General features: G+C 37.2%; 1 protein-coding gene across 5 annotated transcripts in view; it reads right to left on the bottom strand.

The window, feature by feature from the left end:
- PALLD (palladin, cytoskeletal associated protein) overlaps window positions 1-13,549 on the bottom strand; it is a 192,849-nt gene that overhangs the window by 109,012 nt on the left and 70,288 nt on the right. For all 5 annotated transcript variants that reach the window (XM_010401411.4, XM_010401415.4, XM_010401414.4 and 2 more), the window contains 3 exons: window positions 11,791-11,932; window positions 10,202-10,225; window positions 301-420 (listed from right to left, as the gene is read on the bottom strand). In XM_010401411.4, the coding sequence (XP_010399713.1) occupies window positions 301-420; window positions 10,202-10,225; window positions 11,791-11,932 (286 nt within the window). The remainder of the gene's footprint in view (window positions 1-300; window positions 421-10,201; window positions 10,226-11,790; window positions 11,933-13,549) is intronic.

Raw genomic sequence — 13,549 nt, 5'->3', positions numbered from 1 at the left:
CATTAGTAGCATAGTTTCATCTCTTTAATTTTCCCTCTGCTGCCATCCAGTCTTGAACCCTAATGCTTAAAAATATGCCAGGCTTGTGGCAGAACTTTAAAAATGTATTTCACATTAATAAAAATATTAAACCAGGAAATGAACCTAAAGAAACATTCAGTTTGCTTTATATGAATGCGCTCAGGTTGATAATGTCTTACAGCAGCCATTTGCCACAAAGAAAGCAGACTGACAATTTCACAGGTAAATTAATTATATAAGATTTATGATTCAAAACTCCTCGTTCTCTTTGTCACATACCTGAGCAGACAGTTAGTTGTGCACTGCTTGTTACTGAACCATGTTCATTTGTTGCTGTGCAGGTGAAAATTCCTGAATCTTCAGGAAAAGTTTCTGCTATTACAAGTGTACATATCTCTTCTGCAAATAAACAGAAGAATAAAGTGCATCATAAACATATTTAAAGTACCATGTAGTGTTTTTTGCACTGTATGTTAAAAGGAAGCACCAGGAAGTGCACTTTTACAAAGAAATACTAGGAGAACTGCAGAAGAGCTTCCAGCATCAATGGCTTTAAGGAAAATCACTTTGTGTCTGAAAGAAGTAAATTCATCAAGCTAAGGTTTCAAAACTGGCTTGAACAGTAATTTTGCAGTTACAAGTCTGTGCAGTCATTTTACACACTCAATATATTTTTTTTAATGCAGGAATAGTACTAATTAATACGAATGAATGTAATGGTTTCCAGAAACAATTAATCTTTGCAAGCTCTTTTTGTGTCTCTAAATAACACCATCAGTACAAATGTCACACAATTCTTTCTTTCTCTGGATTTTTTTCTGTATTTAATGCAACATTCAAATCAAATCCCATTCCCAGTAAAACTAGAAAACATTTTATCACCACTTCCAATTAGCTCTTCCATATATACTAACTAGTATTTAAAACTCCAGATGCATAATTATTCCCCTTATGGAGAGTTTGGGAAAATAACTTCTGTCTCTGTCTGCACAGCAGTGAGAATGGATACATTAAAAATATAATAAAAAACAGAACCCCCAAAAATTCTTCAGAATGCTGTGACAAACATATTTTGTAGCTGTTTTAAATTTGTTCATTCTACTTTGATAAGCCATGGTATATGCTTCGATTATACCAGGGCTTCTGTCAGAAAACTTGTGTGAAGGATATTAGGTTGGGTCTCTCATTAATTTTTTCTAATTAATTCTATCAATTTATAATGGGCACCCTTAACTGTTCAGGCATATTTGTTCCAGTTTCTTCAAAGAACTTACTTTATTTTATCTCTACTTGTAATGGTACTCTGTTTTTTTAAAGATGTCACAGTACACATAATTTAAATAATCCTACTATTTACACAACATACCGATATATTTTTATACCTGGACAATGCTGCATCATGTGTCTACTTAATTAATACAGAGTTTCTTTTGTTTATGCTGATTTTTTAGTTCAAAACCAAAGCGGGGACGTTTTATAACATTCAGTTTAATTAATAAAAAAAGAAAAATGCATTTTGCAATTTGGACACTTACACACAATCCCATCATCACAAAATCAGCTAATAAATGCATACTGTAAAATGAGGAAAAATACTTTAGAATCTAATAACTTCCTTACGAAAATTACTCTGTAGAAGAGGTTCAGTAAGGTCAACTTCACTTCTTATAGTTCAAATAAGGAAAACATCTTTGAACAGTGATTGGTCTGGGGTTTTTTTTCCCTGTGGAATGACAGACCACTGTCTCATTTAGACAGTTAACAAAAAAGTTATGAAAATTTTCCAATTATAAATGACAATGTATCCAAAAACTTCCTGTACTGGAAATGGGCTAAAAATGAATGACTGACTAAATACTTGGCTGAGAGTTGGTTTTCAGACAGCAGAACATGCCTTTTCTTTGGCAACGCACACCAGTTGTTCTGTGTAGCTGCAAGAGTCATGTCTGGTAATACTGTAGCAAGTTGGATCTTATCTAACACAGATGAAGATTAATGACTCATGAAAGGTCTTATCAGGAAAGTAATGGGTAACACAAGCTAGTTTTTGAACTACTGAGATCAGCTTTTTTTAGAGTCTTGGTGTGTTATAAGCAGTTGAAGCTGTATTGTTAACCACACGTGCGTACTCCTGGACTGAACTGACCCTGGGGATGTAATATTATACACACAGCATTCTAGTTTCCTGTTCATTTAACAGCAGAATGCTGAAAGCTGGGCATTTCAGGACTGCAAAAGAAGATCACTCCACGAGGCTGAGAACTGCTGTCTGAATGAGGGCAAAGGTGCTATAAAACACAGCAACCAGCAGAAGTCCTATTTTCCAAACAGCAGAGCTAATTAATGCGTAACATTCTTCCAGCTTTTTAAGTGTGTAAAATGATCATGTGAGAAGAGCTGATCTTCACTCTTCAGTGACAAGAGAATTCTAATGGATTCTACGATGATGTGCTTTGTTTACTGAGGTATGTTTTAAAATTATATATGCTAGATTGCAGCAATCTTTGTAAAAAATTTTCAAAGTAAATTAATGATGGAAATAATCAGAGATTAAATTTTAGTCATTTCAGCCAGATGAACAAACTGCAACACATTTGTGATCAATCATAAGAAAACTGGTTAAACTGAAAACATAAAAGTCCTAAGAACAAATCAAAAGGCAGCATGGGCAAAAAGCATGTGTGAACAACACACTGCCATCTTCTTTATCAATTTTCCTTCTCTAAGCCAAGAATCACTCACCTCCAGGTCCTTGCTAAAAGGCTTACTACTGTGGAAAGCATAGAAATGAAATACTAATTTGGCAAAAGAAAGGTTCTTTCAAGATTTCCATAACACACTCTGGATATACTCAGTGTTCTGAGTATTTTTCTAACTTTACATCCTGACTTACGTAATTATTTTACTTTCTGTTACTGTGCTAAGCAGAATCTGAAGATTTGAGGGAAATAATGTCTGTTCTACTTCCTGGCGATCATCAGCTGACAAATAACTTCATCACAGAAATGTGTTCCAGAAAGCAACCCTGAAATGCTGTTCTCAGGGCCTTAAAACATATTTAACACTTGACTAAATGAATACAAAAGCATTTTGTTCACTGAAACATGTAAAATGCTTAGGCATGCAAGTACTTGATTGTTTTGTCAGTTATTTAGAAAGAAAGATTACATTTTACAGAGTAATTCTTTCCCTTTATGGTTCATGAGTCCATTAGGAAGAATAAACTTTGGTAAGAGAGAAAACTGTTGCATTTTAACAAATTTTATCACTGGCAATGTGTTTACTTCAGAATGTTTCTCTGCATTACATTAGAGTAGTTCTTATATCTGCAACCTCATCTCTGAATGTGGCCATTAGCTTCCTCCACTATAATGCACACAGCTGGGGAAATAAGTACAGTCCTTTGCTAGCAGTTGTTCATTCTGATGCAATGAACAGAGCAATTTCCATAGATGTAGGTTCAAAGCCGTAAGTTTTTTGATACACGGAGACAGTGGGAAGTCACAGTGGTGGTTTCCTGGTAAAAATCCAACAAAACAGAACTCTGCCAGCTTGCAGACAACTTGTGTCTTACTCTCCCTCATGTTCCACACGTGTTTGTTGGGGCCCTCCCCCAAGTGTTTAACTCCAGTTTAACTTAAAGCAATAGGCCCATCAGGTTACTTCTCATCTAGGTATCTGTGCATCTTTTATATAAAGAGAAGAGAGAACAGTGAAAATAGAGAAGAATATGCAGAATAGCATAATAAATGGTAGTACAGCAGACCTGTAGATGCCTTAGCTTGCAATAACAAAATGAAAAAGTTGCCTGTTTCTGATAATCACTATTGCATATACCTTTGCCCAGTCAGACAGCAGTTCTGGCCTATTTAATAGGGTTTATGTCACTCAAGAAATGAACAGTAAAGTTTTTAGTCATAGGTTAGCAAGCATAGTCCCGGAAGGGATGTCCTCGCTAAGGGGTGCTTACAGTTTCCTCTGGGACCTGAGAGAACCTATCAGCTGGCCAGTTTGAATATGGACAATTCTCTAAACCACTTAAAGTTGCGACCGTCTCTGTGATCCACACTTAAGAATAGACAAACTCCCCCCCCAAGCTCTCTCTCGTTTCCGCTGCTGGGACAGGTGGCTGCGGGGCCCGAGCCGGGGCCAGTGGGCCCAGCCAGGCCCTGCTTGGGCCAGGCTGGGCTGGGCCACGGCCACCCTGGAGCCGATGGACCTGTTCCATCCGTGGAACCCCCCCCCACTGCCTTGCTGTGGGCAGCCGGAGCAGCTCGGCTCTCCCCCCTCTCCACTGCGATAAGAAAAATTCAACATTCCAGCTGCAAAGCTGCAAGGCCGAGGTGAGATTAACCCTTTTATTGCTTTGAAGAGCTGAAAACCTGAGGGAAGAGAAAGAGGAGATGCTTAAAGCTGAAACTCTCTTGTGAAGCTATGATATATCAGAGTATCCTATTGTAATTTCATGAAGATATGGGGGGTGGAGTGTTCAACTCGTAAGCAAAAGCACCTGCGCTGAGATAGGCAGATGCTGACGCAGCTGTAATTTCATGAGAAGTTTGGACAGGGAGAGATGGACCAGATGAGGACTTTCGTTCCAAACAGGAAAGGAGAAAACCTCAGTTCCTAGAGATGCTCCCAGAGATAGTCCTAACGATGAAGATGAGGAAGACCCTTTGCTCCCAGGGAAGGAGAAGGGCCTCTGTTTTTTTGTTTCTGAACGGCTCAACCTTAAAATTGTACCCCAAAAAACTTCAAGAGTGGACCCTCGAAAGCAGTTTGCGGGAGAAGCTGCAAGTCAGGGGGAAGGGACTCACATGCGAGCAGAGAGACCTCTTCCTAAATGGACTGAACAATATTTGGAAGTGGGCGGCCGTCTCGTTGTGATAATGTTTTCATAGCATGAGCAAGAAGAGACTTCTCTTTCTAAATGGACTGAACAAGGTTATTATGGAAGTGGTAAACAGACTGAACATCTTAAGGGTTGTCTTTTTACATTATCAGTGGGAGAAGGGAGGAAGGTGGGGGGAGGAGGAGAGTTCTGAAGGTAGTATAATTTTTTTTTCTTCTTTTAGGTCTGTTAATAAACTTCTTTATATTCTTTCAAGTTTGGTGCCTGCTTTGCGTTTCTCCTAATTCTTATCTCACAGAAGATAAACAGTAATGAGTATTTTAGACCAAACCACTACAAAGATGCATAAAACTGACTATGTTTGAAGAAACCTCAAACAGTACTTACCAAAGACTGATAAGAAAACTGAACAACAGGAAATGGGATCGTGAGCAATAAAATGCAGTTTTAGGGTAGAGAGCCTAGGTGACACGATATGTAATCAATAACCAAGATATCTGCTATCTAGCCAGATTGAGTACAATAAATGGGAACACTGCTATGGCAAGAAAAGTTTTAGCCCCTAAAACATTGTTCAGGTTTGAGGAGAAATTAAGCCATTTATCAGTGTCAAGGAAAAGTTTATGCTAAAGCTTACACTAAGGCAGTTATGATACTGTAGATGCCTAAGCCACCCAGCTTGCAGATAAGTCAGGTATATACATCAAGGCTTGAATGAATGCATTCAGCAACATAGCTGTGAATATTAGGTACTCCAATAAGCTTTAAATGTTTACAGTTGGAGAGGAATGAAAGATTTTTTTTTTTTAAATGACATAGTACAAAACAGATCAAATGTTTACTTTGAATTTGGAAGCATCAACAAGCAAGGATAGTTGCAGCAGTCAGACTTAAGATGAGGTCACTACAGGAACAGAATTCTTTAGGTACCTTGGGAGCACAAAGTACAACTGCAAATGTAATTGACAAACAATAATATGTAAGTAGATCAGACCATCTTAAATGAAGGAGAATTTTAGCCTATTTTCAGTTTTTTGCTTCATCTGGGTTCTTGAGATATGGCTCATAGAAGATTGTTCTCTCCAAGCCCTTGTTTGCTTCTCAGAAGAAGGAGACAGACCCTCAGTGGTAAGTATTTTGTTTTCACTAAAAAGTGCAAGGATCTGGCATGCATTCTAACCTATCAAAGCTTCTATGTTTTGAATTTCATCAGCTACAAGAAAGAGGATTTTCTTGGTGCAGGGAAGCAGTAAGGATTTCTGTAACATTTGCCATATATTTTCAGTTTCAAAAATAATGTAGAAATAGGGGGGAATTTCTAAAGGACATACTTACTAGAGTGGAAATCCTGAAACAGAGCAGTTAAACAGGGAACAAGAAAGCACAATCCAAGAGAAGTGATGACTATCTTTTGAGATGTGTTTGGTGAACATACACAGTATTGTGCTTAGGAAAAAAAAGCATGTGTATGTGGCAATTCCCTGGCAATTTAAGCAAAATTACTTCATACAGTTTTCTTCTTACATGCTGTTAGACAATCGCTCTAATGTAATTCAATACAGTTTGTGGCTGTCTCCAGACAGCTGAGTAATGGTCAAAATATCAACAGCTGGCAAGTGATTCCATGGGATTTTTCATTCTCAGGCAGCCTGTTTTTGAAGGATTCAATCAGTATAAAGTCAAAATGTCCAAGAAAGAAGTACAGAACAGGTAATTTGACAAACTGTGATGTTGGCTTTAAGTAATCTGACTAGCTATTAATTCACGAAGCAGTCTGGAGGGATTTGCAATGCAAACTGATTTCTGTCTAGACAGAAAAAGGAGTGCAAAACACATTAGAGTAGATAGAATGTAACAAAAAAAAGGTAGCCAAAAAAACCCCCTTGCTTCTTAATTTCTTACCTGTGTGAGTTCATGGAATATTTTTATTTTAAATCATTAGTACTGACCTATCAAAGGATAACCAAAATTACCAAGTGCTAGGAAGTGTTTATTGATGGTTGGATTTGGGTTGACAACCAGCAATTAAAGTCACACTACAACTTGTTACAATTTATGTAAAATTCCATGACTGTTTTAAACTTGGAAAAATTTTTAGAAAACACATCCATCTTTCAAAATTTTGAATACTTATCTAGCATATGCACATTGGTTTCCCTATCAATCTTGCGTATGTATTAACCGTCTGCATTGAATAGCAGTTATGTGTTTGCTCATGAAAAATTTCCTCTGAAGGCATTGTTTAGTCTGGCTTCCAAGAGTATGAATTATATCACAAACAAGTGCTGCATCTATTAGGTTTCTGATACCCACATCCAGCTTCCTGTTGCAGAACTTTTAAGATTCTTCATGACATCTTAAAACTCACTGTTAGTTATTACCAGTGGTACTACTAATACACCAAACATTTCTCATTATTTATGCCAAAAGGAAATATTTACATTTTGCCCAAACTTTATTTACATTCCCTTTGCATGCACAGTGTCAACTCCTACACAAATAGACCAGTAAGTGTACTGTCATTAATTTTTGTAGTGAGTAAGACACTGCACTATTTAAGACACTACATTATTTAATAGGGCTTAGTCGGAAAAGATAAGTGCATGAATCTTAAGGAATAGTATAGTACTTAGCTCAATGAATCCAGGGAGAACAAAATACCAAACTGAAATTCTTTCACAGAGTGAAAGTACAGGAAGGTGTTCATAAATATATATTGCAACATAATTACAAGCATGAAAAAAGATATAATCCAACAACAAACCAGACACACTGCAGTCAGGCATCCACTACTGTTATGTCTATAAAACTGCAACAATACAGATACCAAAACTGTTTTGAGATGTCTTCCTATTCTTGTCTTGCCAACTCCCTTGAGAATGGTATGAGATACATCGACATTAAATAACTTTTCTGCACTTGAGAAGAAATGCACTTAAGAAATGCACTTTTCATGTAAGAATCCATTCCTTAGTACCCTTTAGAAGACTTCAGGTATCTTCTCTCAGGGTCTGCAAGCTAACCAGAAATGGGAAGGACAATATTCAGCACTTCCAACATGATAGCGCAGGTCTGTGAGAGGGCTGGCAAAGCGATGAACTCTTTGGACTCAGAATCTCACCTTCTATTTCCTATTTCAGGTAGCAGTTATGAAAGCAAGCTGATAGTTTTGTGAACTAATACCAACATTCTTACTTCTTCCACAGCAATAACTGTCAGAGAGGCTATACAAACCTTGTAACTAACAATATGAAAATTAGCTGGTGAAAAAAAATCTTCTATCAAGAAGCATAATACATGTTTTTCTTTGTACTCAACTATTCACACAAAGGAAACCTTTTCTTTCTAGCAAAAAAGTCCTTCTCCCTTCTACTAGATAATGTTGCATTCCTACTCTAAAATATTTAGTTCATCTAGGATTATACACATTAGGTTTACTAAAGAGCATGAAAGGGTAAAAAAACAATTACCAAAACTAAACAAACATTCATGACTATGAGTTTTGACAGAAGTCTTACATTGGATATTAAAAAGAAAATCTCTAAGATCAGCTGGTAAATTTATACTTAGAAACTTTTGTGTAAAATTTCACTCCTTTCAGATACTATCTATCATGTTAAAAGAAGAAGTGAACACAGTTCAAGGGATTTTGTAGAGAAGAAGCTCACAGTAAGAATGAGCTGGATATACAAGGTACGATTCTGATAACGTTGGTAGATCAAATCTAGGAAAGATTTTGCTACTTTGACAGGAGAAATGTTCCTCTGAGAAGGAGAAAAAAAGTCAACCTATTGATCAGATTATTTTTTCTTTTTAAGATATCAAAAAAACACCTAAACTGGGAGACTTATTCTGTAATATATATTACAGGAGAATGTTCTAAGAAAGATACAGAATTAAACATATTTCAATACAAACCTTTTGTCCTTTATTTATTTTCATATCCAAAGGCTTGAAATGATATTGAAACTCTCTTCAAACTATTTTGTACCCTAACTTACAATATTTAAACCTTAAAGTTTGTGTTATGATTATAAAGTACTACTAGCTCATTGTTAGCAGTTGGATATGTTTTAATTCCTCATTAATTTGGTTAATTTGGTTTTCTGATACTCTTCTTTCCTTCACATGACTCACATTTCAAGCCTCCACAAATCAAATCATTCAGTCGCACATATTCAGGGCATCAGCTAATACTAGAGCTGATGATGTTGCACACCATGATCAACAGTATTAACTGTTAGGATAGAGCATGCACATGTGTGTGCGGAATGTGTATGTATAATGGACATGGGGTAAAATAGGTATATAACAATTTTGTCAAGTAGCAAGAAAATTAGTGAATAGCTGACTAAGAAAAGAAGATTTTTCTTTCTTTCCTTCCTCTCATTTCCATGAAAATCAAAGGAAAGCTGCATTTTTCCTTGTCTGTATCCTCATGGCCACAGTGCCACTTTACAAATATCTCTCAGCTGCCAGGTATGTTCTGCCTGCCAATTCAACCCCTCAGAGTTAAAACATCCCCCTATTGCTAACATCCTTCAGAGACACTCTTTGGAAATACCCAATCCCTAGATAGAAAACTTTTCTGTTTTTTTCAATGTCATAATTAAAACTCTCTCCAAATTCAAGAATATTCAAGTACTACTGGTCACCCTCTTAAATCAAGGTTCAGACTGTATCACTGTCTGCTCTTCTACATGTTTGACTTAGAAACATTAAAGAACATTCTCAGTCTTTTAGCATCCACTTACTATTCAAGAATCTACCCCAGTATATAACGATACATAATGTGAAAATGAAGCAGTCAGAGAAAACCTGTAGCTGGAAGAACACTTTTTACTTGATGAAATCTAGGACTTTTATGTTGTGAATAGGTTAGAAAAATTCAGTGGTTTTTTTTTTTTTTTTTGGGGATCAGGTTTTACTTGCATTTAAGACACATCACATCTGCCAAGCTGGATTGGTAAAACTAGCATTTAGTGGTTGGGTGTTACGTAATTCTTATGAGCACCATTTGGGTAATGGAATTTTGTGGGACTTGTCCTTTTTCCCTCAGTAGCATGCTAACCATTTACTTTCTGAGAATGAAGTTTGCGTCAAAGCTGTGAGACTCTCCTTGCTGGTCTAAATGGAATTTACTGTTTAACTAATAAAGGAACTGATGTAAAGTACAGAGTACAGTATGGGAGGTGTGATAAAGTAGCATTGTCTTTAAGGGGGTTTCAATTTACCAATGTTCAGCAGAAACACTTTTCTATTTATGGCTTCAGTACAAACTCAAAGAGCTAGCGAAATCAAGAGATTATTTTTTCGTATGATTCTTACCAGGTTCAGTTGCAGATCGGGGCTCTGCATACCACATCATAAGGGAAACAAACAAGAAAAAATTATATTAGAGATTACATTAATAAATATCAGTGTACTGAATGAACATATTATACTGAAATACTGTAAATAAGCAGAGAACCTGTGCAGACATTACAAAATCAAGAAGACTTAAACTGTTTGTCAGTAGCAGCAGTTCAGTTATTACTTCTAGCCATTAGCAGTGAAATGGGAAGAGGAAAGGACTCTGTCCAAAACTGAATCCTGACAGACTAATTTAATGATCTTTTTCCATCCTGTATTAAAAGTAGCCACTTCAGATTATTGTCTGAGCTGGTTTTGGCTGAGTGCAGCTGTGCCAGATGTGCTAGAACTTCAATATGAACTGGAGTCAAAGGCAGCCAAGTGGGATGCCACAACTGGTGTCACTAATGTGTTTTTCTCAATCCCTTTGGCAGCAGAGTGCAGGCCAAGATGGCTTTCATTTGGAGTGGAGTCCACTACATCTGGAATTGACTGAGGTGACTCCAGCCAGAACCTCTTGTGGCTAGCCAGGCTAGGAACAAGGGGAGAAGTTAATTGCAATGTTAGACCCACTGCTCTGGGCCAGTGGGACCAAGGGTGAAGATTGCAATGGCAATACCTTTAAATTGTTGTAACCTGTGATTTGAGTTGCATGTTATAGGAATTACTATACCAGGAACACCATGAAACAATTGAGGAGAAGCCCCCACAAGAAGCAGTGCAAGGGCAGTGGTGACCTGGCCTGGGCTGGCTTTGGTGCCCCATAAGTCCATGCAACACACCACCTCTTCTCCTGTCCTGAATATCGTCATAACAGATGGAGCCCAAAGCCATGGACTAAAAGAATTCAAAGTATGATTTGTGAAATTTTACAGGGATGATGCACAGACTAAGGGAATGATATCTGTGTATTACCTCAAAGGATGAGAAGTGGGGTGGTGGTTCATGAGGATCTATTGGCTAGTGTGAGACCTGAGCATGACATAAATGGCGTGGAATAAGGGGATGGAAAATGTCCTGGTTTTAACTGTGATAGAATTAATTTTCTTCACAGTAGCTGGTACGGGGCTGTGTTTAAGATCTGTGCTTAAAACAGTGTTGGCAATACAGAGACTTTTTTTATAAAGGCCTTTTCTGCTACTTCTATCTTCTTGATAGTGAGGAGGCTGGGGATGCACAAGGAATTGGGAGGGAACACAGCCAGGAAAAACAACCTGCACTGATCAAAGTGATATTCCATACCATATGACATCATGCTCAGCATGTACATCTGGGCGAAGGAGGAGGAAGGGATGACATTCAGAGTTAGGACGTTTGTCTTCCCAAGTAACTTACACGTGATGGAACCTCTTTTTTCCTCAGTATGGCTAAACACCTGCCTGCCCATGGGAAAGGGTGAAAAGATTCCTTGTTTTGCTTTGCTTCTGAGACTTTTGCTTTCCCTATTATACCCCATGAGTTTTCTTACTTCTCCAATTCACTTCCCCAGCACACCGGGGGAGAGTGAATGAGGATCTATGTGGCGCTCAGTTGCCAGCTGAAGTTAAACCATGACATTGCCTTACTTTTTTGGAGAATTCTGAAGTCTGGAGAATCTTGAATTTCAATGCCCTGTCGAAACCACTTAACATGAATGGGAGGGGGTCCTCTGACCCTGCATTCCAATACCACGACTTGTCCTTCAGATGCTGTGGCGTTTTGTAGCTCCTGAAATATAAACATCGCAATTCAAATAAACCAAGAGCATTTTGCATTCTTAAAAATAGTCTTTTCTTCCCTTTGTAATTAAACTTTATTTTATTGTGTCATTCCATTTTTGCAATAGGCATTTTCTTTCATTCTGATTGAATTTAATACATCTATATAGTTAAAAATTATTGAATAGGTTACTTACAAATACATTCTTAATAAGACCAAAGAAGGGAAAAGTGTAGAAGTATTTAGTTCCTCAAATTAACACAAGCAGATCGCTACAGTTTGAGCTTTCTGTTTTTATTCTTCTTCCACAAAATGAAAAGAAAATTATGGAACTAACTACACATCAATTGACTTAATCCTGAGACAGTAGCTGAGCTGCTTTTGGGTCCAGCTCTAGAAAGTGGAGCTGCTTTTAATCTGAGCCATATATAACAAACCAAGCAAAATTAGATGACATCAATATGATTAGGCTATATTAACTAGTGTATGGATAGCTTCTGACACAGTACTCTGGCTGTAATAAATGCTTATATATATGTGAAAAATTTAGGAAACATCTAGATCTTTAAGGAAGAGCTGCATCGAGAGAGAAACATAGTATTTTAAGTAACACAATTGACAGGTTATAGCCACTATTTTTACCTCTGTTATGTATCTTAAGATTATAAATCAAAGAGTCTTTTTTACTCTGCAGTGGGTGTCTAATTTCCTTTGCAATTTATTGACAAAGTTTTAGACCTTAATGCAGCAAAGCACTTGAAGTTAGATCTAAGCTCAGAGTTATGCCTAGTTTTTATTCATAGATCTCTAGTTAATCAAATACGTAAGAATTTTGTTACATGGAAACCTAAAAGTCTTTGAGCTGTTCCCTGAACTTTGTATGGAGAGAAATTTATGTCAGGAATCTGGATTAAGAGTTTTGTTTTGAAGTATTTTGTTGTTCATATCTGGTTTGTTTCTTCTGTAATTAGTTTTTTTGGTTTGGTATGTCCCAGCTAGCTTAAGCCAGTTAATAATGGATTTCAGGGACAAGAGATATGACCATTAAGAAGAAACAGTGGAGTTTTGATTGCTTTGGTAGTTTCTGGATGGGCGATAGATTTCTCCTGTTTGCCACTCTTATTTGGAAATTGCCTGCCTCGCAACCTTTCAGCAACCACATTCCCTAATCTCTTGCACCTCCACTATTCACCTTCCTGTGACACATGCAGTATGGGTGCAGGATTACAAGGGACAGAATCAGACCTCTCTTGACATTGAGACAGGAATATGACGGAGCGAAGCTGGACAGCTGTAGAGGGCAGGGCTTACCCTTGCTTACTCTTACTCTTATCTCCGGGCAAAACTATTTGCTGTTCCATATTAATTTTTAATCAAATGTTTTCCTGAAGTAATAACCAGAAATACTTCATTTCAAATCGTGATTAGGTAATAATTACTACTACAGAAATCATTGTTTGAGGCACAATGAAATAATATTTCCAATGGAAGTTGTATTTTATAGATTAGGGAAGCATGGCATCATTCCTTTTGGCTGCTACCTCATTCCCAGTTCTTAAGTTTGATTTGGGATGAACGTGAAGATAAATATTAACTTAAGTAATTACCTATGAAATACTGAATAGA

This window comes from Corvus cornix, chromosome 4 (assembly GCF_000738735.6).
Source record: "Corvus cornix cornix isolate S_Up_H32 chromosome 4, ASM73873v5, whole genome shotgun sequence".
Taxonomy (NCBI): Eukaryota; Metazoa; Chordata; class Aves; order Passeriformes; family Corvidae; genus Corvus; species Corvus cornix.
This window is presented reverse-complemented; position numbering and strand designations above follow the sequence as displayed.